Source organism: Oryx dammah, unplaced genomic scaffold, assembly GCF_014754425.2.
Source record: "Oryx dammah isolate SB20612 unplaced genomic scaffold, SCBI_Odam_1.1 HiC_scaffold_24, whole genome shotgun sequence".
Lineage (NCBI taxonomy): Eukaryota > Metazoa > Chordata > Mammalia > Artiodactyla > Bovidae > Oryx > Oryx dammah.
In genome coordinates this window covers 16934959-16962112 of record NW_024070208.1, presented here as the reverse complement: position 1 = coordinate 16962112, position 27154 = coordinate 16934959, and the positions used below count along the sequence as shown (strand labels likewise).

Below are 27154 nucleotides of genomic sequence, written 5' to 3'. Positions count from 1 at the left end.
CTGTTTTATTTTAATGAGAGATTTTTATAGAGAAGAACAATTCAAATTGAGTACTTTTACAAGGAGGTTAAGAATCATATTGGTAGGACACAAATGCCTGAATTTTGTTCTTAACCCATTATTCAGAACACTATCATTTTTCCAAGAGAAATTTATAACCAGAGATGAAGCAGGACAAAAGATTGCTTTGTTCTACACTCTTTCACCCTAAAATCCAGTCTCTTATCTTGAACGTCAAGAAATATACCAGCAAGGAACAAGTTGTAAGAATAAGACAATGGTGACTAGAAGAAAGACCATTATTCCCCAGAGCCCAGGGTTGTTTAAGACTTTTGGTGACTTATTTTTAGAGACTCCATCCACATAATCTTAAAATGTAAGTTTTGTTCATTGTGGCATGGCATATTAATGTAGCTAGGTAGCCAGCTCAGCACTGATAGTTAGAGATTGCATTGCATAGACACTAGATGTTCATTTTGAAAAGGTTACATATTTGAAATTTGGATCCTTTTTTCCAGGTCTTATAATTTTCATAGGCCCTTCAGAACACTAAAAAGTCTCCAACTTCAGACCTTTTTAGGGAAAGCAAACTTTGCATTTCTGTCCCCAGGTACAGTTTGTCTGTCTATATGGAATAGAGAGCAACCAATATCATAGGGAAAAAACAAAGAAAAAGGTGGTCAGGATACCCCCAGTAGGGAGCCCCTTCCCATTCCAGACAAGGGAGAGACAACCCTCCATACCACCCTAATGAGGTTTATTTAGGGGTCTCACACACACACACAAGAAGAATGTTCTATGTTGGATCATGTGACATTGACCTTTCCGAAGATCAAAGATGGCCAAACAGCAACATTTTCAGGCTTCACCCTAACAATTCAATGAGTGTCCTTGAACCTAACCGATCCAAGCATCACTTCTCCCAGGAGGGAGAGTGAGGGTAAAGGGGTATATAACTTTTCTAGGCTGCCATACCAAAGTGCCACAAACCAGTGACTTAAATATATTTGTTTCACAGTTCTGGAGGCTAGCAGTCCAAAATAAAGGCCTGGGCAGGACTGGTTCCTTTTGAATGCCGTTGGGGAGAGTCTGTTCCATGCCTCTCCCTCAGCTTCTGGTGGTTTGCTGATAATCCCATTTATTCTTTGTTTTGGTATATGCACCACCCAATCTTTACCTTAATCTTCATATACTGTCATCCCTGTGTCTGTCTGTCTCTGCATCCTAACTTCCCCTCTCCATAAGGTCAGACATACAGGATTAGACATAGGGCTTATTCTAATGACCTTCTTTGAACTTGATCATCAAGGAAGTCTATTTTCAAATAAGGTCATGTTCACAAATACTGAGAATTAGGACTTCAACTTATTTCCCAGCAACACTCTTTAATTCATAACCTTAAAACAGGGGCAGGTGGCAGCAGGGTTGGGGGGTGTGTGGCATGGGGGCAGGGAGGCAGAAGGTAATCTGCAATCACTTGACCAGAGGCCCTCATCTGTTTTTCCCTTGAGCATTATCTAATGTTAATTTTATGGTTACATACCTGAACCTAGGAGTCTCTGCTGACTTCTCTTATTAGTGACATATACCATAAAATCCCCGGACAAAGCCTAGATAGAGCTGAAGTAGGGCCAGACCTGGAATAGTGATATTTTATTCTAATAGAGGTTCAAAAAAAAAAAGAAAGAAAAACCACCACTATTGGAAGTCCTAACAATAAAAGTCAACTCTAGCAGTGTCTGCCTCGAGCCAGTACAAGCCTGAAATAAGCTAAATAGCTTATTTCTATTTTGCTTCTAAATAGTTCCGCAAGTTCTATTATGTGCCTTCTTGTAAGCTAACAAAAAAGTCTAATTAACTAAATTCTAACAAAATCTAATAAGCAATCCTAACAAAAGGGAACACTAAAGGTATGACTCACAGCCACCAAGAAACACCTAAGCCATTTGCAACACCACCTCCTCGAGGATTCTCCTGTTCTCAGCGCATTGATCCCCCTTTACACATTAGTTAATGTTTCTGTCCTCTTCACACCACAGGAGTTCAAGTTCAGCTAACATCTGTGGGCATCTCCTGAAAGTTGACACTGCAGGGGAGGGTGGGTCTTTCCACTTCATCTCATTAAATCCTCACAACTCTGAGGGACAAGCCCCAGGGCTTCCCTGGGGGCTCAGTGGTAAAGAAGCCACCTGCCAGTGCAGGAGACATGGGTTCCATCTGGCCAGGAAGACCCCACATACTGCAGGGCAGCTAAGCCCATGCACCCCAACTGCTGAAACCCATGAGCCCTAGAACCTGAGCTCCGCAACGAGAGAAGCCGCCGCAGTGAGAAGTCCGCATGCTGCAACTAGCGAGCAGCCCCCTCTCACCTTTGCTGCAACTAGAGAAACGTCCAGGCAGCAGTGAAGACTCGGCACAGCGAAAATAAATTTAAAAAAAAAAAAAGAATCGGATCCCAGACTTGTCACTGTGTCCGGAGTCCTGAGATACCACCACCACCCACCCACCCCCCAATCTGATAGGAAAATGCACGTGGTGCTGATGACCACAACCCGTCTAGCTTAGTCTCTCAGGCTGGCTCCCCTTTATTCGTCCAGGTGTAAAAGTCAAGAAGAGCCTCAGGGTGCTGTTACAAAAGCAGACCCTTTGGAACTGGAGACTATCTCTTCCCAGCCTAGCAGAAGAAGGTTATTAATGACTCTGAGGACTAGCATAAAAGCTACGGCAAACCTCTAGGAAAACCGGTTATCAGGTCCACACATGGGAGACACATGATCTAGAGAGGAAAGCAGTGAGAGTCACAGACGTGGTGGAGGGCCCCCTTAGGTTCTCCCCACCACCCTTGGCAGAGGCTGCTTCCCTGGTGACCAGGCAAAGCAAAGAAACCGCAACCTCCGCCGGCACCTTCTCCAGCCAGTGGGCTTGTTCAGGCCAGCCAGGGCGGGGGCTGCAGAGCCTGGCCTCCACAGCACATGAGAATCACCTGTGGGGTTTTAAAATCTTCTGTCCCAGGCCTCACCTAGGGCTCAAAGTCAGACCGTGGGCTCGGCCCAGGTGTTAGTATCTTAAAGCTCTGAGATGTTTTTAACGTGCCCCAAGGTCAAGAACACTGAACGAGAGCATGAGGGAAGCAGGGGAGCGGTCAGCTGGTCCCTGAGCTCTCTCTCCTCCTGCTCCTCCCAGCCCGAGGGCCAGGGGAGGGTGAGCTACATCGGCAGCCCACGCAGGTGCTCATAGAGGCATCCAGGCAGGTTATGGACAAACAGGAACTTTGGGCACACATTTTAATGCTAGAGATTGTCTGCACTAAAGTCCTTCCTTCCCAAACAAAATCACCAGGAGGCATATGGGCTAGGGCGTGAGCTGCGTAACCCCTTCTCCTGGTGTCTCCATAAGCTGCGGCACAAACTCAAACAAAAGATACTTCGGCCTGTGAGAAGCAATTCAATAAAGGGAATGCGTCCCCCAACCTTTACTCAATAATTCAGAGATAACACAGCATACAAAGGAACAACAGCAACCACGCATGGACATGGGCAAAAAAAAAAAAAAAAAAAAGCGGTAACATAAGAATCCTCAAGAACTTTATAAAAAAATAAAAAAGCCTTACACTGTTATGAGAAAATAATAAGACAACTAGTTAAAAAGATATGTAACGTGTTCATATTGGAATAATTTGACATCGTTAATAGCACAACTTAAGATACTAGTTTTCCCCTAAATTAAACCCACACTTTCAATTGAAAGATCAAAAGGATTGGAGGAACTTGACAAAGTTGTTGTCACTGTTGGTGGGAGAACAAAATCCATCACACCCATGGCTTGTCTGAGGAAGAGGCAGGACCAAGGACGGAAGGCACTGCTTCCCAACCCCAGCCTCCCACCTGTTTATTTCCCCCACATGACCACAGCTGTGAATGGCACTTTCATTGCATAAATAAAGGTGAAAAGCAACGCCGCTTTTCATATTCTAGAATAGTTTGCTTCCTCACAAGAGTTTAAAAATTAACACAGGAGCCTAGATGAGCAGCAAAACTCATGAAGTTTTGAAGGATTCATCAGGTGAATCCCACTCCAAACGCACAAAAGCAATGCCATTAAAATAGTGAGGACAGGGAGGGCTGTGCACAAGCCAAGGCTGTGTCCATGACCTGGAGAGCTCCCCCCACCCACTGACCGTCTCCCCAGATGTGCCGAGTACAGCAATACCCAAGTATCTGAGCAGGAACCGCTCCAAGCAATCCTTTTCTGGGGCTGCAGTAACAATCGTCACCACTGCGCAACAGTTTGGTCCGATTTTTTAAGAAACACATGAACATATTACTTCCAGTTTCAGGTAGAAGTCTAAAATAGGCTTTATTGGACGGTAAGGCATCAGTAGGGCCACATTCCTTCAGGGAGCTGAGGGACAAAGTATCACCTCACCCCTTCCAGCTTCTAGAGGCCAATGGCTGCTTTCTTCAAAGACCTGGTCGCTCTGATCTGACCCTCCTCCTCCTCTCTCTTCCACTTTAAAGGCTCCTGTGATTACAGTGAGCCCACCTGAATGAACCGGGATTCTTGCCCTGGCTGAAGGTCAGCTGACTGGCATCCTTAATGCTCACCTGCAACCTTAACTCCCTTTCGCTGTGAAACAGTGTATTCAGGTTCCAGAAGTTAGATGTGAGTATTTCAGGGCATCATTATTCTGTCCCCCAGAAAATGTTTCAGTGCAAAACTTTAGTGGGCTGGAATTAGTTAAACCATGTCTCTGCTACTGACACAACGTTTAGAAAAGCAGTGAGTATATAATCAAGAAGTTCACGGTTTACTTGGCCATATCCACCACTACTCAACATGCCCAAAAGGTTGTTAAAAGGAGGGTCTCTCTCCCCTTTAGTCTAAAACCATCCTATCCTTAAAAACTAAGTGGAAAAGTAAAACTGAAAGTCACTCAGTCTTGTTCGACTCTCTACTACCCCATGGAATTCTCCAGGCCAGAATACTAGAATGGGTAGCCTTTCCCTTCTCCAGGGAATCTTCCTTACCCAGGAATCAAACCGAGGTCTCCTGCATCACAGGCGGATTCTTTACCAACTGAGCTATCAGGGAAGTCCAAAATTAAGAGGACAACTGAGGAATTTTTCAGAAGTCCCTGTTTCCATGGTATGGAAGTTATCTATATGAGAGTGTTCTTCTGGGCTGACTTATTCTAAGAAGAGTTTCAATTTTAACATGTAACTGGCAAATTAACTTCTTGGACCATAAAGACAGCTTAGTGCCAAAGAACTGATGCTTTCAAACTGTGGTGTGGATTCTTGAGAATCCCTTCGACAGCAAGGAGATCAAACCAGTCAATCCTAAAGGAAATCAACCCCCGAATATTCACTAGAAGGACTGATGCTGAAGCTGAAGCTCCAATACTTTGGTTACCTGATGCAAAGAGCTGATTCATTGGAAAAGACCCTGATGCTGGGAATGATTGAAGGCAGGAGGAGAAGGGGGCGACAGAGGATGAGATGGTTGGATGGCATCTTCAACACAAAGGACATGAGATTGAGCAAACTTTGGGAGATAGTGAAGGATAAGGAATGGAGAAGGCAAAGGCACCCCACTCTAGTACTCTTGCCTGGAAAATCCCATGGATGGAGGAGCCTGGTAGGCTGCAGTCCATGGGGTCATGAAGAGTCAGACACGACTGAGCGACTTCACTTTCACTTCTCACTTTCATGCATTGGAGAAGGAAGTGGCAAGCCACTCCAGTGTTCTTGCCTGGAGAATGCCAGGGACGGGGGAGCCTGGTGGGATGCCGTCTCTGGGGTTGCACAGAGTCGGACACGACTGAAGCGACTTAGCAGCAGCAGAAGGATAGAGAAGCCTGGCATGTTGTAGTCCACGGGGTTGCAAAGAGTTGGACACAACTTAGCTATTGAACAACAACATAACTTTGTAGAAGTTAGAATAAATGAAATCTTACTGAGTAGCAATTTTATTATCACTCACTGAAAATACAGTCTGGGAGAAATCAAAACCCAAGTTCTTCATCTCAGGCTTCCTTAAACCGGATGGGAAGTTTAGAGGTCTTGGCCAACCAGTGCGTGCACGCGTGTTCAGTCACTTCAGTCATGTCTAACTCTTTGTGACGCTGTGGATCATAGCCCACCAGGCTACTCTGTCCTTGGGATTTCCCAGGCAAGAATACTGAAGTGGATTGTCATTTCCTCCTCCAGGGGATCTTCTCTGATGAGTTTTTGATAAAAGAGTGGGAAGCTACCAAGCTCTACAAACCTAGCAGTTCAAGGAGAGAGTGGCTAAGACAGGAGGGAAATACAGAAAGGTAGCTTAAGTTAGAAAAGGGGGTCACTGGTTGGTGAGTTTCCATGTCCCCCTCCTCCAGGGACACTGTCAGAACAAGAGTTTACCTATCTTTGTGGCTATTGCATTGATCTGTGTCCAAGGGGAGTGTGTCTGCCACCCATGCTGAGAAAGACCCTGCTTGATCACAGGACTTAACCAAATTAAAATGTGTTTGAGCCTTTTGGTAGAAACAATGTCCGTTTATCAGTACAGGGACAGTGACCCCCAAGAACATGGCAAGATGAGAAACCTATAAGAGATGTGAGTAAAGAAGAATCCACTTAAAAACACTTTTTTTTTTTTTTCCCACCAACAGGAGATGCAGTTTATTTACACCAGCAGCTATGGGGGCAGGGCGAATACACAATGCAAAAAAAAAAAACAAACAACTTTTTAAAGCTCCAAACCAATGCCAAGCTAATTGAATAATGAAAAATTGGTCTAGCGTACAGATGTTTTGTTTGGCTTGCACAATGGGTTTTTTTCTTAATTGAACCTGATTGTCCTTAGACACTGTTCAGCTTACCAAGCACTACTCTGCCATCCTCTTTTACTCCAACACAGAACTCAGTTATATGACTACACCAGTGCCCTATGCATTCAAGTTCACACCTATTAGCATGTAATTTCCCGATTGATCTACGTATTAAATATTTGAGCATGTGCTGACTGCAGGGATGACAAAGAAAGAGGCCAATCACAGGAAGGAAGAGGAAAGTAGCAAAAGGCCGAGAATTGCAGCACTGTCACCTTTGAAAAAGGCATTTCCCTGCCCCTAGCCCAGTGACAACACCTGCAAATCGCAGCCTAGCTAGGTCCGGTGAGACGGGTATCTGGCATAGTCATAGCTGGCCATGTCTTCCAACAAACCTTTCTGAATTTGGAGAAATTCCCAAGAGGCAGAGCTCAAATTCCCAGCCTTCCTTGCTGGTCAGACATTGGCTCATGGCCGAGGTTCCTCCAAAGAGCAGCGTTTGGCAAAACTGTGATATGGAAAAGAGCAAAGTGAAAAAAAAACAGAATGTCTTTGCCAGCATGGAGGCAGCTGAGGCGTCAGGCTCCCAGTGGCAGCAGAACTGAGTCCCTGGTAGAGACGTGACATTGATGGAGCAGGAAGCTCTGATACTCAGTGGACAAGGAAAACAGAAGTTTCCTCATCATACCAGGCAGCTCTGCAATGAAACTTTGGTGGTTTCAGAGCCACAGCAGAGATTTTCCCATAGAATGAAGGACTCTGCACATTAAGAAAGGCTGTTGAACATTTTTCTCTGTTATTTCTGTCTGCTAGACAGAATAAGACTTAACAAGCTAAGACCTAATATTTACTGCCAACAGTAGAGCAATTCTCATTTATAGTCCTCATGAGAATTCTTTAATGGGGATACTATTAAATAATCCCCCATTTTATGGGAGAAAAAGCTCAGATGGATTAAGTGGTTTGCTTAAGGTCACAGGGGATCCAAACTTGAGTTTTCTGAGTCGAAGCTGGTGGCTTTTTCTTCTCCATCGGTGGTTTTCAGTGTGGATTCCAGGGATCTCTGGGACACTTTCAGGAAGTCTAGCAAGCTAATACTATTATCATCACCAACATCATCATCGTCATCAACACTGTTATCATCATATCCAAAGGAAACGAGATCACTGTCCTGAAGAGATGTCTGTACCCGCCCCAATATTGTTTGCAGCATTAGTCACAATAGCCAAGATGTGGAAACACCTAAGGGTCCACAGATGAATGGATAAGAAAATGCGATGAGTACAGATATAGCGGGAATATTGCTCAGCCATTAAAAAGGATGAAATCCTGCCTTCTGTGACAACATGAATGGACCTTGAAGGCATTATGCTAAGTGAATGTCTGGCAGAGAAAGACAAATACTGTATGATCCCACTTGTATGTAGAATCTTAAAAATTGAACTTTTACAAACAGATCAGAATAATGGTTGCCAGGGGCTGAGGGTTGGGAGAAATGAGAATTCAAACTTCCAGTTATAAGATGAATAAGTTCTGGGGATCTAAGGTACAGCATGGTGACTGTAGCTAACAATACCATATTGTATATTTGAAAGTTACTAAGAGCACAGCCCTTTAGTGTTCTCACTGTACCAACAACAGAATGGTAATTTTATGAGATAAAGGATGTGTTAACCAACCTTATTGTGGTAAATATTTTGCAAAGTGTATGTGTATCAAACCATCACATTATATACCTTAAACTTACACAGTGGTATATGTCATATATCTTGATAAAGTTGGGGGAAATAAGGTGTCACTTTCTCTTTTCCCTTTCATTGTTTTATAAGGGTGCAGTGGAATTTTCCAGAGGATATGTGGCATGTGATGTAACAGGCTGAAGAAGCATGTGTGAGAATCCAGCTGTCTTCTATTAAGTCAGACATAAAAGAAATTTCCGAAACTGCAAAACAGAGCCATTCTTCTCATTGTTTCATTCTGGAAAACATAATTATTTTTCATAAAAATGTTATTTATGTTAATATGTAATGGGTTATTAGTTTTGTTTTAAAATGGATTGGTAAATTATTATTGTAAGTGTTCTCAGCTTTCTTTTCTAACACAAGTATTTATAGATATAACCCACAGAAACAAAAACTCTTTGGAGTCCCTGATAATTTTTCAATGTGTGAAAGAGTCTTGAGCCCGAAATACTTGCGAACTGCCATCCTGCATTGTTGTTGTTAAGTAGCAAAGTGGTGTCTGACTCTTTTGTGACCTCACGAACTGTAGCCCACCAGACTCCTCTGTCCATGGGCTTTTCCAGGCAAGAATATTGGAGGGGGTTGCCATTTCCTTCTCCAGGGAATCTTCCCGACCCAGGGATCGAACTTGCATTTCCTGTGTTGGCAGGCGGATTCTTTACCACTGGTCTACCTGGGAAGCCCGCCATCCTGCATTATACCTGCCTTAAAAAAATATCAAGATTTACCTTAACTGCATTTTAACAATTTGATGCCAGGGCTACACCTAGATTTTCTGCTTATACCTCTGTATGCTCTTCCTCCCTAGTCTTGATTTGGATTGATGAGTTCATGAATGACAGGTAAAAGTCTTGAATCGTAGTGATTATAGACTTAAGCACCTTCTTCCTGTCAGTTCCTAAGGTACCTAGTTCTCTGTATGTTCAATTAATATTTGATCACTGGATGAATGACTAAAATAGGTTGCTATTACGGAGAGAGGAACGGCTTCTTGTCGCTGACAGGCACGTGCCCTTGCTCCTGAGTTCACAGTTGCATGCCAAACACAGTCGCATGCACTCAGCCCTGCCCAGTGCACCCTGGCAGCTGTACTACAGCCCTGTATGTTCAGCAATAGGATACCTGCCCCTCTATCTTTGGACTTGACCCCTGTCCAGAGTCTGTTCACCCACAAAACCCAGCTTAACCACATAGTCTCCTACACAACTCTTTCCCAGAGACACTAACCCACAATGACCGTCACATTCTGACATCGCATAGGAGGGTTTATCCACATCACCTGCTTCTCCTCTTGGTCTCATTCTATCCTACACTGCTATCTTCTTATTTATTTAATTTTATTTTAAAAAATTTTTATTTTAATTGGATTATAGCCAAATAACCTCAAGTATTCTTGCCTGGAAAATTCCACGGACAGAGGAGCCTGGCAGGCTACGGTTCATGGAGTTGTAGAGTTGGACACAGCTGAGTGCATACACATAGCCAAATAACAATATTGTGATAGTTTCAAGTGGATAGCAAAGGAACTCAGTCATACAGATACATGTATCCATTCTCACCCAAACACCCCTCCCATCCCGGCTGCCACATAACATTGAGTAGAGTTCAGGGTGCCATACTGTAGGACTTGGTGGGTTATCCATTTTAAATATTGCACTGCTGTCTTTCTAAAGGCTTCCTGAATAGCTCAGTTGGCAAAGAATCCGCCTGCAATGTGGGAGACCCCAGTTCAATTCCTGGGTCAGGAAGATCCGCTGGAGAAAGGATAGGTCACCCACCCCAGTATTCTTGGGCTTCCCCTGTGGCTCAGTCGGTAAAGAATCCACCTGCAATGCGGGAGACCTGGGTTTGATCCCTGGGTTGGGAAGATCCCCTGGAGAAGGGAAAGGTCTCTCTCATCCAGGCTGCCACATAACACTGAGTAGAGTTCCCTGTGCTATACAGTAGGACTTTGTGGGTTATCCATTTTAAATATTGCACTGCTGTCTTTCTAAATCACCTGTGTCTATTTTGTTTTCCCCGCAAGATCTTAGGCTTCACAAAGGTTCTCAAAGGTCTACTGTGGTATACTCAGAGTATAATGAGTCAAGCTTGGCATACTCAAGCATAATGTCAAGGACATTATAATAACTGCTATCTTAAAACTTTACAAGATAATTCAGACAGAGGACCTTGTTTTCTCACCAAGGCCCTATAGGTAAGTTAGGGAAGGCCTCTTTCTCTTATCTCCACCTTACAGAGAGAGGCGTCACAATTAAGCAGTCTAAGGTCACCCAGCTAGTGACTGACAGTCGGGATGCAATCCTGTGTCTTATGATGCCTTGTTCTGTGTTTTCCGCACCGTCTTGTGCTCTAGTTTCCTCATATGTACCTGTGTAATTTACCTGAAGGAGAACTTTGATAAAAACAACAACCCTAGATCTAGGTTATGAATCAGAACAGACAGGAATACACCCAAGTCTCCTGATTCTCCCGCGGACACTGCATTTCACAGCGTCTTTTCCCTGTGATCATAGCCGTTCAGATGGTCAGCTCACGTGCTGGTTAATCCTCTATGTAGTTTTCTCAGAAGGTATACAAGTTAAGGATCCCATAATTATCTGATTTCCCTCTCTCTGCCCTAGGTGGCTAACTGCTAAGCTCATTTATTGTGTTTTTCTGGCAAAAAAATGAAGGATAACATTATGAAATAATCCAGTAAATTCAAGTTATGTCTATAAGAATTATTATTATAATTTACCTTTGCAATTCCTCATCTTTTCTCCTCTTTCCACTCATTCATTCGATCAGCCCCACAAGCATCTGCCCAGACTCAAGTATGAGCAATGCTGCATTGGCTGCTGGAGGAACCTGCAATACGTAAAATAATCGATGTCACATAACCAATGATCATAATGAGATTATCATCTCATGGTTGAAATGGCAATTCTAGAGAAAAATTCTAAGGCATTAGAAGGGTGGGTGAGCTCAATATTAATGATTTATGGAGGTGATGAAGGTCTATAGCAATGCAGGAGATGCAGAGACCTGGGTCCGATCCCTGGGATGGGAAGATCCCCTGGAGGAGGGCACAGCAGCCCACTCCAGTGTTCTTGCCTGGAGAATCCCATGGACAGAGGAGCCTGGCGGGCTACAGGCCACGGGATAGCAAAGATTCAGACACAGCTGAAGCAACTGAGCAGGCACACTCACATAAAGGTCTATAAAGGGAAAAGGCTCTTATTTTAGAGAAAATCCATTAGGGGAAGGCTTCATACCAGGGGTGTCTTAAAAGAATGATGTCATGAAATATGTCTTAAAAGAAATGTAGACTATGGTCTGGGAACATGATCTCCATCTATAGCCCCCAGATCACCCCCAAGTCATCATACAGTCAAAGTAAAAACAAATGTAGCCACAAGACAAGTTGCCTTGCTCCACACACCTAGCCAGCTGCCACCCCAGGTCCTTGCTACAGAGAAATTCTGGAGCCCCCCAGGAGCTGGCAGAGCATTTCAGGGAAGAGAGTGGCATTGGAACTGATCTGGGGCAAAATGGAGAAGTAAGAGTGTACCTTCCAGATTCTGCGTACAGAGCATCTTCCTTCCCCTGAGGTGCTCAAGGCTTTTACGAACAAACGATCGTGCTTTAGATACCACATTCCTCTCTGCCCTGCATCCCCAGATATTCTCAGTATTTCTCTCCTACAATGTGCTTCTTTCCAAGGCCTGTGCCCTCAGGAGTCTCCTGCTATGCACTTCTGTGTTTCCACGAGTTGAGCTAGGATTACTAGGTAACCCTCCGAGGTACTGCAGGTACACAGAATGGGACCCCTTGTTCCAGCAGCAGGACACCGCCATGCCCCAACCACACCACTGGAAGAAGACACAGGTGGGAGCAGGCAGATCTACTAGCTGAAGAGTCAGTTCAGTTCAGTTCATTTCAGTCGCTCAGTCGTGTCTGACTCTTTGTGACCCCACGAATCACAGCATGCCAGGCCTCCCTGTCCGTCACCAACTCCCAGAGTTCACCCAAACTCACGTGCATCAAGTGGGTGATGCCATCCAGCCATCTCATCCTCTGTCGTCCCCTTCTCCTCCTGCCCTCAATCCTTCCCAGCATCAGAGTCTTTTCCAATGAGTCAACTCTTCGCATGAGGCGGCCAAAGTATTGGAGTTTCAGCTTCAGCATCAGTACTTCCAATGAACACCTAGGACTGGTCTCCTTTAGAATGGACTGGTTGGATCTCTTTGCAATCCAAGGACTCGCAAGAGTCTTCTCCAGCACCAGAGTTCAAAAGCATTAATTCTTCGGTGCTCAGCTTTCTTCACAGTCCAACCCTCACATCCATACATGACTACTGGAAAAACCATAGCCTTGATTAGACGGACCTTTGTTGGCAAAGTAATATCTCTGCTTTTTAATATGCTATCTAGGTTGCTCATAACTTTTCTTCCAAGGAGTAAGCATCTTTTAATTTCATGGCTGCAATCACCATCTGCAGTGATTTTGGAGCCCCCAAAAATAAAGTCTGACACTGTTTCCCCATCTATTTCCCATCAAGTGATGGGACCAGATGCCATGATCTTAGTTTTCTGAATGTTGAGCTTTAAGCCAACTTTTTGACTCTCCTCTTTCACTTCCATCAAGAGGCTTTTTAGTTCCTCTTCACTTTCTGCCATAAGGGTGGTGACATCTGCATATCTGAGGTTATTGATATTTCTTCCGGCAATCTTGATTCCAGCTTGTGCTTCTTCCAGCCCAGCGTTTCTCATGATGTTCTCTGCATAGAAGTTAAATAAGCAGGGTGACAACATACAGCCTTGACATACTCCTTTTCCTATTTGGAACCAGTCTGTTGTTCCATGTCCAGTTCTAACTGTTGCTTCCTGACTTGCATACAGGTTTCTTAAAAGGCTGGTCAGGCGGTCTGGTATTCTCTCTCTTTCAGAATTTTCCACAGTTTATTGTGATCCACACAGTCAAAGGCTTTGGCATAGTCAATCAAGTAGAAATAGATGTTTTTCTGGAACTCTCTTGCTTTTTCAAGCCACATGTAATACCCTCCTGAACAGTTCAAGATATGACATAAAGAAGACAGAGAACACCACATGTCTGTATCAGAATCAAGAAAGGTGAATAATGAGATTAAGACCAGATCACAGAGATCTTATAGAGTGGACTCAAGCATTAGGGACACTGTTTCTACACACGCCTTCTAAGCCCAGAGGCCCTGAAATGAATTGTCACATGTGAAATTCATTCTTCAGGCTTTCAGAAGGAATCACCCCAAAACTCTATCCCTTTTTAAACACATGGAAGAAAAGATATAGTTCTTCGAAGATATATGTTGGGCAGAGATGAAATTTTGTAAATAAATCTTTGCTCTTGAGCACATGGCTAAATATACGGTCTAGAAAAGGACACTTTTCCGTTGATGGATAGTGTGATGTCCACTTATTATCAATATAGATGACAAGTTGAATGAAAGAATTTGAAAAGTTTCTCTGTTGTATTCCAACAAGAAAATGAGACTCTGATCATTTTTTTTTTAATTCCATCATATCATTCAGATTCTATCTGGGCTTCATGACATATGGTCAGGTGAAGAAGGTGGTGGATAGACACTGATCCGCCTGGGATGAGGCCCCTGGATGGACTTCCAGGTGTCCTGTCCATGGCTGAAAACACACCTTCAACAAGTCAGAATGCAGTCTCTCAACCTTTCAGTGCAAGATGGTCACATTAAAAGCACAACTGATGAGGGTGGGGGGTAAATCAAGAGTTTGGGATTAACATATATACACTATTATATAGAACAGATCATCAATAAGGACCCACTGTATAGCACAGGGACCCTACTCCATATTCTGTAATAACCTACACAGGAAAAGAATCTGAAAATGAATGGACATATGTGTAACTAAAGCACTTTAGCTGTATACTTAGTTACTATGTTGTGGCTGTTTAGTTGCCCAGTTGTGTCTGACTCTTTGCAACCAGATGAACTGTAGCCCCACCAGGCTCCTCTGTCCATGGGATTTCTTCCCAGTAAGAATACTGGAGTGGGTTGCCATTTCCAGCTCCAGGGGATTTCCCAACCCAGGGATCAAACCCGCGTCTCTTGCATTGGCAGGAAGATACTTGACCACTGAACCACCTGGGAAGCCCTAAATCAACTTACACCAACATAAAATAAAAAGTAAATTTAAAAAAGCACAACTTCTGGGCTACAAACACAACGGAAAAGGAATGCGGGTCAGAAGAGCAGGAGGTCACCTTTCTAGGAAGCAAGGACAGGGAACCAAGGGCACCAGCTTGGGTGGTGAGTGCACAGCTAGATGGACCGCAGGCAGACTTGGAGCATTCCTTCCAAGAATCAAATATGGACTGGGGCAGAATACAAGCTTGAAAGGCTTTTCGGACATTTAGTCGTAATAGTTAAAGAATTGCAACAAAGACTTGGGGCTTAACATAATAACCTCACTCAACACTCTTCTCCCCCAGTTAACTACTACTCTCCATCAATTCTCTACGTTGCCTTGCTGTTTGCAGCAGGAAGTTGGCCTGAGTCGGTTGGAAAATTAATAGATTTATTTAATGAAGGCAAAGGGCAGAATTGTTAAATTTTACTTGATTTGGTTTTATTTCACAATCCACACTTTTTACTGCACTTTTAATCCTGTACATCATGGGTTCTTGACACCCGGTTGTAGATTAAGATCAGCTAGGTGTTCTTTTGTTTTAATAATAATATCCCGGCAGGACCTGAGCATTAGTATTGTTCAAAGTACCAGCGTCAGAACTTCTGGGAATGGAGCCCAGGCAATGAAATTTTCAAAAGCTCCCCGGGTAATATTAATATGCACGCAAGGTGGAGAATAACTGCAATATAAAAAGAAACTAGGTGTTGATTATAAGGATTTCAGTTTTAAAATGTCTGGCCTCAAAGATAATGTCTCATTAGAGAAAGTTTCGACTTTGAGAGTAAAGAATGAGAAAGAAAGCATCAAGGTACAGAGGATCATTGGGGATTGTGTGTGTATGTATTCTGTAGGTAGGGCACTGATATAATTCAGGGGTTATTAACAGCCTGGGAGCAAGAACTTTTCTGATAATCTGATGAAGGCTCTATCTTCTCTAAAACAATGTACATATACATTAAGTCTGCAAATTTTAGGGCTATCACCGTGTTCCTACAACCAATGTTAAGGACCTCTGATAAAGTATAGACTGTTACAACTACCATAAAAGGAACAAATAAGCAGGTAAAAAAAAATCAACCATAAGAACTGAAAAGCCTAAGACTGGGTCTTGATTTTGCCCCTAAATTGATGTGTGATTCTAAACAAATGGCCTAAGCTTGCTAAACCTCAGTTTTTCTATAAAGTGAAATGTTTATCTGCCTATAGGGCAGTGTGGATAACATTTTTACAATTTTGTAAAAATAAAATCAATTCAAAGTGAATGAATAACTGTAAAACTACTTTGAAAAGCTACACTTTATTAATAGAGATATGCAGGGGGCTTCCCTGCTGGCTCTGGACTTCCCTGGTGGCTCAGACGGTAAAGCGTCTGTCTACAACGCGGGAGACCTGGGTTCGATCCCTGGGTCGGGAAGATCCCCTGGAGAAGGAAATGGCAATCCACTCCAGTACTATTGCCTAGAAAACCCCATGGACAGAGGAGCCTGGTAGGCTACAGTCCATGGGGTCGTAGTGTCGGACACGACTGAGCGACTTCACTTTCACTTTCTCTGGTGGCTCAGTGGTAAGGAATCTGCCTGCCAATGCAGGAGACATGGGTTCGATCCCTGACCTGTGAGGATCCCACGTGCTGTGGAGCAACTAAGCCCACATGCCCCAACCATTGAACCTGTGCTCTCAAGCCCGGGAGCCACAATTCCTGAGTCCATGTGCTGCAACCACCGAGGCCTGGGAGCCTCAGAGCCTGCGCTCCACCGATGGCAAGAGAAGCCACCGCAGTGTACTCGCATACTGCAGCTAGAGAGCAGCCCCTGCACGTTGCGACTAGAGAAAGCAGCAGTTAAGACCAAGCACAGCCAAAAATAAATAAATAAATAAGATTATTTAGGGAAAAACAGAGAAATTCAGAATTTATCTAAGAAGAAACATACAATTTCCTGGGTAACTGACATGCATATCTGACTTTCCCTGTTATGTACAGCTGCCTCGTTAGCAGACCATTGATTAATAAGGAATTCAGCAACTCTTGAGCAGACTCAGAGCTATATTAGAAGCTCTGTACTAGAAGGATGGTAAGTCCCAGCCCCAGTTGGCCTATATATTCAACCTATTTCTCCCTACGGTATGATGAGTAGTCTGCAGTTACCATGCGTGGTGCTTTCTCTCAAACGGCTAGTAAATCCATTCCTATTACTTAAAAAAAAAAAAAAGAACTCATGTATTAAAATGCAAAGAAAGAGTAGTAGTTTCAGGAGAAAGAAACCTATGAAGCAAAATTTGGTCTTTGAGGTCCTGGGGATTCCCACTGGCTCCCTATCAGAGAATCTCTGCTTCTTCTTTCACAAAGAAACACTGTCTCAGAAATACCTTCAGTCCCAAGATATTAAAGTGTAAAAATCTAGGACTGAGAATAAAGTTTGCTTTTCACAGTCAGTGCTGCAGAGTTAAGGCCATTCACCCTGACTGTGGTAAGATGTTAACCAGAGGGGCAAACTTTATATGCAAATTCTAAACAGGGTTACCCTAAAAGAAAGATTACCAACCGAAGCCTTCATGTTCCTGGGTGTCTAAGGTTCCTATTCACTTCACTGTCTTAGTCTTAATAAAAAGAAATCAGCAATGCACACGGAGGATCTGATACTGATACTGAATTTCATTTGCTGTTTTCCACTCCTCAGAAAAATATATTAAAATGCAGAGTAGCTCGCAATACTGTCTGTCTGTTCATAAAGGAAAATGCTTTATGTGCAGAAATTTCAAGTGAGAGGAGATCTCAGGTCTTCAAAAGCAGCTATTATCAAACAAAGCAACCAGAAAATTAAAGCACTGTAGATGGCTCCGACCACAGTCTCGGCTGTCTGCCAGCATCTCCGTCCCTCCTGGTAGGAGCGTTTTTGAATTGCTTATTGTGTCCACAAAGTCTCTCTGAGTGTTCTGCTTCTTTGACGTAAAATTCCTCCCCCTCTTTTACAGACTATTATTTAACTGTATAGTTAGTTTCTCCCTAAACCCCTGTTTACCACCTACTTGGAGTGAGGCACTGAAAAGAACGGTGTATGAGAGCATTCAAGGTGTTTCTGTTACATGTAAAGAGGAATGGCCATTAAAGACCCAAGCACTTCATTCTGTCCCTCCTAACCAAGGTCCCCCAAGTCAGGGACCTACCTGTGCCTCTTGCTCCACCCACTTTACAGTAGCTCTTCACCCCAGACCTAATGGAGGACTCTCGGCTTCTGTGATCATTCCTCTCCCTCCCTGACCACAAAAGTTGGGCCATTCTGGACGGGTGTGTATATGAGAGAGAGAGAGAGAGAGAGAAAACGTCTTCTCCCCAAACAAGGACACACATTTGAATTCCAAATGATTGAAAATGATTGACGAATTTGGTCTCTTAAGCAATCCTATATTCTGGTTAATTGAGAACTGCCACTTATATAAATTACCAGGTCACAAACAAATAGGGCAAGAGGCTCTCAAGGTGGTAACTTCCTCTGTATTAATCAGGAAAATGCACAGCTAAGAGTTGAATAACAAAAATCATACACTTTTTTTGGATGGTTGGTATTTTGTTTCTGTGTATCATGACAAATCATAATGGCTGTAATTCATCACATTAGAGAAGCAATCAACAGTTCTAGCTGGACAAAATTAAAATTGATTGAGACCCTTCGTCACCCTGGCAGAAGATAATAATTACATCATTATTTATTAACTATAGAGCCAATAGCCAAAAGTCTTTAATTTCTTTTGATTTAAGATCTATTATACATTAAAGTGGGCTTCCCTGGTAGCTCAGTTGGTAAAGAATCCACCTGCAATGCAGAAGACCCTGGTTCGATTCCTGGGTCAGGAAGATCTGCTGGAAAAGGGATAGGTTACCCTCTCCAGTAGTCTTGGGCTTCCCTGGTGGCTCAGCTAGTAAAGAATCCGCCTGCAATGCTGGAGACCTGGGTTCAACCCCTGGGTTGGGGAGATCCTCTGGAGAAGGGAAAGGCTACCCACTCCAGTATACTAGCCTGGAGAATTCCATGGACTGTATGGTGCAACAGGTCACAAAGAGTCGGACACTACTGAGCAGCTTTCACTTTTTCATACATTAATGTCCAGAATATACAAGCAAAGCAAAATATGCCAAAATTAGGGAAAAATCAAGTGAATGTATTTAATCTGAATAATCCTGGGAAAAGGCTGCTCTTGTGTTTACATCCCATTGGCAGAACGTCTACTCTGCACTGAACACTGTTCTAGGTACTCTGCCTCTTTGGATCCTCACCACATCCATGGAAGCATGTCAGTTGCATCCATTCTAAGTAGTGAACAACTACACTAACAAAGATCATGTAGATTAACACAGGAAACACCTTCTATAGATAGTGCAAACCCCTAGAAAAACAAAACAGTCTTCTTAGAAACCACATCTCAACTTGCAGGGGAGCAATGGAGACACAGACATAGAGAACAGATTTGTGGGCACAGTGAGGGAAAGAGGGTGGCACGAACTGAGAGAGTAGCGTGGAAACACATACATTAGCACGCGTAAAATAGGCTGCCAGCAGGGACTTGCTGTACGACACAGAGAGCTCAACCCGGTGCTGTGATGATCTAGAGGGGTGGGATGGGGTGGGAGGTGGGACGGAGGTTCAGGAAGGAGGGGACATATGTATACCTATGGCTGATACACGTTGACGTGTGGTAGAGACCAACACAATATTGTAAAGCAATTATCCTCCAATTAAAAATAAGTATTTTTTTAACTACCCCTACTATGTGGGGTAGTTAACGTGACTCTCACATGATCAGTGCTGGACCGGAGGAATCAGACTTTATATCCTGATTCATATGAACCAGATGGATGATTGTGCACAGAGTTCCTGTGACGGTGTAGTAAGCCTAAATGATGTTTTATTTCAATTTGGTCCTCTGAGTCTTCAAAACCTTGACATCGTATTATTCCTTTGCCTATGGTTTTCCATGATTTTACTTTTTTGTAATGTTAATACTACTTATGCTTAGATGTGTATTTTCAGCAAAATTGTTAACTGTAAATTATATATTTTCCTTTGAATCTTTGTAGGATACATTTTGAGTTTTTAAGGTATATTTTGGTTGTTATTAAATCATTGTCAAAAGCACTACCAAACTGTCAAACCAATTTGTACTTAAAAAAATCCCAACAAAAAATAAAAAACACAGAAAAACCAAAAAAATAAAAAATAAAAATAAGTATTTTTTTCTAAAAAAGAGTCTTTTGAAGGATAAGCAAAACTGGTATGTATCCAAAGTCTCAGAGGATGTTCCTATTGGAACCACATTTCTTTCATCTCTTCTTGGCCCACAGCATGTTCCCAGAAACAGGCCAGGTACAGAGAGGAATGAAGGAAATGGAGAGTCATCAAGCACACCGAGTGTCCTTAAGAGTAGTTCTGATGTCATTTATCTCCACCTTCCAAGAATCCTGGGATGGCCTTACACAGACAAGTGACAGATACTGTCAGTTCAGCCTGTGACCATAATGGCCAATGTCACTGAGGAAGATTTGCGTCCAGCATTACAATAACTCAAGCAGATGTACCCTCCTTGCAAGGATGGCCAGTGTGAGGTGACATAAGGTTAGGACAGTCCGATCCCTGGTTGGATGGAGATGAGCTCAATGGAAGTTTTCCGTGGATAGCAAGAGTCAAGCAAGCAGTAGCTCCTGGCATGGGAATGAAACTGTTGTTGGCTGGTTTGTGACCACTTTCAGTTCAGTTCAGTTCAGTCACTCAGTCGTGTCCGACTCTTACTTACCCCATGAACCACAGCACACCAGCCCTCCCTGTCCATCATCAACTCCCAGAGTCCACCCAAACCCATTTCCATTGAGTCGGTGATGCCATCCAACCAGCTCATCCTCTGTCATCCCCTTCTCCTCCTGCCCTCAATCTTTCCCAGCATCCAGGTCTTTTCAAATGAGTCAACACTTCACATCAGGTGGCCAAAGTATTGGAGTTTCAGCTTCAAAATCAGTCCTACCAATGAATATTCAGGACTGATCTCCTTTAGGATGGACTGGTTGGATCTCCTTGCAGTCCAAGGGACTCTCAAGAGTCTTCTCCAACACCACAGTTCAAAAGCATCAGTTCTTCGGCACTCAGCTTTCTTTATAGTCCAACTCTCACATCCATACATGACTACTGGAAAAACCATAGCCTTGACTAGATGGACCTAGTTGGATTAGAGGCCAACTGTTGCCTTTATTCCCTCTGCGCCTTCCTCTGCCTGAGCCTAACAACTCTAAAAGTTCCCCAAATTTGAGTGAAAAGGCAACTTGACCATGGACTCAAATTCCCATATATTTGGCTCATTCTGTCCCCAAATCTTATATGTGTCAATAAGAAAAGCCCATGGCTGCTAATTTGTTTGTTGACAAAGTAATGTCTCTGCTTTTTAATATGCTGTCTAGGTTGGTCATAACTTTCCTTCCAAGGAGTAAGCGTCTTTTAACTTATTAGACTCTAAATGGTGGTCAGCAGCAAGGACCAGGGCACCCCCTGTTATACAGTTCTGAAGGAGCTGAAAACATGGGCAGGAGATAGAAACTTTTTGCTGACTTTCTCCGGGGTGCTGCTGTGGTTTCTACCCTTCACGAAGGAAGCAACCTTAAACTAAGTTATAAAGAGCATTTGAGGACTTCCCTGGTGGAGCAGTAGATGGGAATTTGCCTGCCAAAGCCAGTGACACGGGCTCCATCCCTGGTCCGGGAAGATTCCACATATGCAGAGCAAGTAAGCCCATGCACCACAACTACCGAGCTGGCGCTCCAGGGTCCATGAGCCGCAACCACTACAGCCCACTCACCTAGAGCCTGTGCTCCACAATAAGGGGAGCCCTGAAATGAGAAGCCTGTGCACCATGACAGACATTAGCCCCCACTCGCTGCAACTAGAGACAGCCCACGCAGAGCAACGAAGATGCGGCACAGCCAAAAATAAAGCAACTAGAAAAAAAGAATATTTGATTCTTTCTGCATCATCCTGATTCTTCCTTGATGACAAACACATGATTTCCTGGCCTGACCATTCCCAGACCAGTAAAGGAAGACATTCCCACTTCCCCAAAACTGAACAGTGATGGTGGTGGCCACCTGGCCGTGACATCATGGAAGAGAAACTAGCATGATTAGAGGCCAACTGTTGCCTTTATTCCCTCTGCAACTTCCTCTGCCTGAGCCTAACAACTCTAAAAGTTCCCCAAATTTGAGTGAAAAGGCAACTTGACCGTGGACTCAAATTCCCATATATTTGGCTCATCCTATCCCCAAAACTTATATGTGTCAATAAGAAAAGCCTGTGGCTGCTAATTTGTTTGTAATCCACCCTTCTGAATGCTTTACTTACAAAATTATTATAAAAAATATATAATAACTTTTATGGGACATTAGGAATGTGGATACCAACTCTGTATTTAATAATATTAGAAAAATATTAAATTTCTATGTAGGAATGGGAATGGTATCATGATAATATCAGGATTTTTAAGAGTGCATGGCTTTATAAACACACACTAAAATATTTACAGATTGAATGATAGGGTGTCTTGGATTTGTTTCAAAATAACATGGGAGGGTTGCAGCAGGTGGGGATATGGGTGAAACAAGATTGGCCTCCAACTGATCATTGTTGAAACTGGGTGATAGGCTCATTGTGCTGGATTTTGTGTTGTGGTGTTTGTATATGTCAGAAGTTTTCCATAATAAAAATCTTTTTTTAAAAAAAGAATCAAAACAGGTTAAAGTTACTTTAAATTCACATTAGAAAATCATATTTTTCAAAAATCATTAAAAATAGATGCAGTTTTATGATTTAACATTAAATGAGATTTAAAGCTATACATAAAATATTGCCTGCTATATATATATATATATATATATATATATATATATATATATATTTACATATGTGTGTAAATGGAAAACTAAAACTATGGAAAAAGCAGATTATGGGTGCCCCTGACTGGCAAGAATACATGTTATTATTCATACCTTGTTACTTTTTTTTTTTCGTTTTCCTAATTTTCTGGAAAGAAATACATTAAGTTTTTAATTTTATGAAGTTATTTGTATAAATCATGCTCGTGATGCATAAAGTAAAAAACAGAGTTATAGAATTGTACATGAAATAGAATCTGAATTTGTTTTTAAATGTGTGTGCACGGTGTGTGTATGTGTATCTTTTTTTTTTCTTAGTCTGTTTCTTCTTCAGTTAATATCTTTGTCTCAGTCTGTTTCTTCTTCAATCAATAAGTATAATGTTATAATCAGAAAAACATAGTATAAGAAAAGTTAATTTACTGCTATTTCTTTATAAGTAAAGGATTGTCTATGTAGGACAATATAAATATAAGGAATTATATAATGTATACTTAATGAAACAGATAAGTAAGTCCAGGGGAATTTTAATTCTCTTGAAAGTATATGTTAAGCTTTTAAACAACGCTGATATAAAATTGTTCTGACAGCCACCATTATGCAGTAATGCTCTTGCCTTCATATACTCACTTCCTTAATAAATCGTGGCTCATTTTCCGTCCATCTCCAGGTATATCCATGCCAATACCAGTCTTTGGGCTCCAGGACGATTCCAAAGTCTTTAAGAAAGGGAGTTGCTTACTGGCGGATGAGAACTTTGTCCTGATTGGCTCTTTCGTGGCCTTTTTCATTCCCTTAACCATCATGGTGATCACCTACTTTCTCACCATCAAGTCGCTCCAGAAAGAAGCCACTTTGTGTGTGAGTGATCCTGGAACACGGACCAAATTAGCTTCTTTCAGCTTCCTGCCTCAGAGCTCCCTGTCTTCGGAAAAGCTCTTCCAGCGGTCCATCCACAGGGAGCCGTGCTCCCACGGCAGGAGAACTATGCAGTCCATCAGCAACGAGCAGAAGGCTTGCAAGGTGCTGGGCATCGTCTTCTTCCTGTTTGTGGTGATGTGGTGCCCCTTCTTCATCACCAACATAATGGCTGTCATCTGCAAAGAGTCCTGCAACAGGGATGTCATCGAAGCCCTGCTCAACGTGTTCGTTTGGATCGGTTACCTCTCCTCAGCAGTCAACCCACTGGTGTATACACTGTTCAATAAGACCTATAGGTCGGCCTTTTCCAGGTATATTCAGTGTCAGTACAAGGAAAATAAAAAACCATTGCAGTTAATTTTAGTGAACACTATCCCGGCCTTGGCCTACAAGTCCAGTCAACTCCAAATGGGACCGAAAAAGAATTCGAAGAAAGATGGCAAGACGACAGATAATGACTGCACTATGGTTGCTCTAGGAAAAGAGCATTCTGAAGATGCCCCTGCAGACAGTAGCAACACAGTGAACGAAAAGGTTAGCTGTGTCTGATGGGCTGGTTGCCTTAGCAACCGTGGAGGGCAACACGGAGTCCGTTTTCCCTCTCTGGGAGGGGAAAAACACTGCGAGACTGGAGAAAATTAGGCCAGTCTAGCGGAACCAACTGTAATATCTATATGCCTCATTTTATTCTGTCAATGAAAAGCAGGGTTCAATGCCACAAAACGTGCACTTCAAAAATATTCTGACAGCATTTCAGCTGTGAGCTTTAGGATATTATTTTTAACATTGTAAATGATGTGTCTTTAAAGTAATTAGCTTTTATTGTATAATTACAATGAGGCCATAAATAAATCTAAATTATCTTCTATTTTCAAGTGGAAACCTCGCTGCTATTTTGTCAATTGATGGCATGAGTTGGGTACCTTTTGCTGTAAATAAAAATAGCTCTAAACAGTGAAATATTGGTTACATATAATGGCCTCTTACATAAAGAAAAATTCTCCGTAAAACTTGCCATGATACATATTTTGAATGACAACAACAGAAAGACACTAAGGACAGTGTTATGAAATCTGTATTGCTATGATACTTAAAAGAAACACTTGACAACTTTTTCATTCCTGCTTTTTCATAGATGCCATTTTGAAATATTCACAGAGCTGCTGGCATTTGCTGCACTTCAAGTTAATTCTTCTCAGAAGTGAACAAGATTTTAAATGTTATTTAGTGACTATTGCTGCTTTCTCTTCTACTACTTGGGCTTTATTCTGAATTTCCAATGTGGTGTGGTTTAGTGTTTGCTCTACTAGGTAAACCTATCAAAAGGATAATCAAACATTACAGATACATTTCTAGAAATTGCTTCTCCTAAACAGCACAGTAGGAGTGTTTGGTTTCTTGCCCTTTAATGATTGCCTTGTGCATGCGCTCCTCTGAGCAGTGAAGCAGTATTGATGTAACTGTCAGGACTGAGGAACAAACTCAGGTTTTTGGGCTACTGACTGCAGTAGAGTCTTGTTCAGTTGCCCAGTCCTGTCTGACTCTTTGTGACTCCATGGACTGCAGCATGCCAGACCATGGAGTCTTGGGACAACTCTGTAAAATGCAGTGATCCTCCTGTTGGCATCCATTAGGTAAATCAATGCTTTCAGATCAATGTATGGTATTTACTAAAACTGCTCAGTTTTGGATTCACAATGGGTGATTGAGGGTACACTACGTGTGAAAAAAATGCCCTAGGTATAAAGTTAAAAAATAATTAAAACAAGATCTTTGCCTTTAAAGAAAAATAACCTAATTACAATGGTTCTTATCAAAAATAGTAATTAACAGACATTTAGAGAACCAGTTCAATTTATTTCCTTCTCATCTGGCTCAGAAACAGGTTTGTTTCCACTCTGAGGATCATCTTGTCAGTTTCCTGACCGTTTTCCCATGAATACCCACCAAATGAGGGAGAAAATACCACTGAAGGTCAAAATCTGCAAATTAATTTAGGAATATGCACTTCAACCTTGACCCCAACTCTGACTACCAAATACTGAGCGAAATTTTTGTTCCACTTTCCTAAATACAAGCTCATTTATTACTCACTGATGCTGGACTCTCTGCCCCTAAAAAAGTGGTAACGTAATATTTTGTAGGAAAGTTTGCTTAAGAGACAGAGATGAACAGCAGTTAATTCACCTTGATGTTACATTACTCTAAGTTAAACTGTACTTTCTTATTGGAACAGATGTTAGATATGTTATTACAATACTGAAACCTCTGTATGAGTCAAAAATAGTTCTCTGCTCTATGACATTTGCAGAAAAACTCTATTTGAAACCTAAAGAATGTGGGAAATACCATTGTGTAATTTGGAAATGCATTTAGGGCTGTCCTATTAATAATTATGTCCTTTTAAGTACATTGAAAGGTGTCTTTTTCAAAGCCAGAATTTATGGTAAGCTGCTAATATCTAGGCTCCATTTGAACTGAACTATTTTAATGATTATACCATACTAACTGATACAAAGGTTAAAAAGTCTCTGCTCTAATGTATTTTGCCTTAGTTTATAACTCTGCACATCTTATTATATAGTAAAGACTACAGATTCTACACCCATATACTCAATCTTGGTCAGAATGAACATAAATACTGCCTGGTATGTCTTTTGACTACATATATACTACAAATGTGTCTGTTTTTCTCTCCATAATTATCTCTTCAAGTGTATATAGACAAACATGTATCTGTATACTTGTACAGACATGTTCCCATGCACTTTATTCAATATTTATATATTTATATGGAGGAAAGCAAGAGTCATTACTGAAAACATTTAGTATATACACATGTGTGCATGTTTGTATGATGTCAATTTAAATGTGAATTTCATGTTCTAACGTTTCTATGATCTTCCATTGCTGTCAAAGCAGATTAAAATGTAACAGAGGTGTCAGCTCTTTAAATAAACTGGAAGTTGACCTAATTTTGTGGGAAGACTAACACAATTCTATGAGGGTGATGAAAGCAATGTTCCTTTTACATACTTGATTGATCCTAAATAAAATGGTAATTTGGGGTTCTTTGTTAAGTCTGGGGACTTTCAGATTACTAAGTTTTGTGGGTGTTTTTGTTTTGTTTTGTTTTTGGCCCCATCACACAGCTTGCAGGATCTTAGCTCCCAGAATAGAAATTGGACCCACGCCCTTGGCAGCGAAAGCACAGGAATCCTAACCATTGGACCACCAGACAATTCCCACTAAGGCTTTTTAACATACCTCTTACTCCAGTGAAACAGTCCTTGACTTATTTATGGATCTGTGATTAAAAGACTCATTCCTAGTCAATATTAAAGTAGAGTAACCAATCTTATTTTACTGTAAGTTGAATGGTAGATTGTTCCACATTTAAAGAAAAGAATTAAGTGTCATAGTTAGAGAAACCTGTTTAAAACATGCTTAATCTACTTGGGCACAGCACCATCTCATGGTCATTTTTTAAAGTGCTACCATAGAAAAATTGAACTAAGTTATTGTTACTGCTTTTGCAAACGGTGCTTTCTCCACTTGTGCATCAGTGAAACATATTTATAAAGTGCTA

General features: G+C 42.0%; 1 protein-coding gene across 1 annotated transcript in view; it reads left to right on the top strand.

Moving 5' to 3' along the window:
* HTR2A (5-hydroxytryptamine receptor 2A) overlaps positions 1–26645 on the top strand; it is a 66240-nt gene extending 39595 nt beyond the window's left edge. The window contains exon 4 of the mRNA XM_040266910.1: positions 23315–26645. Coding sequence (XP_040122844.1) covers positions 23315–24114 — 800 coding nt within the window. The 3' untranslated portion in view covers positions 24115–26645. The remainder of the gene's footprint in view (positions 1–23314) is intronic.
* The last annotated feature ends 509 nt before the right edge of the window (positions 26646–27154 follow it).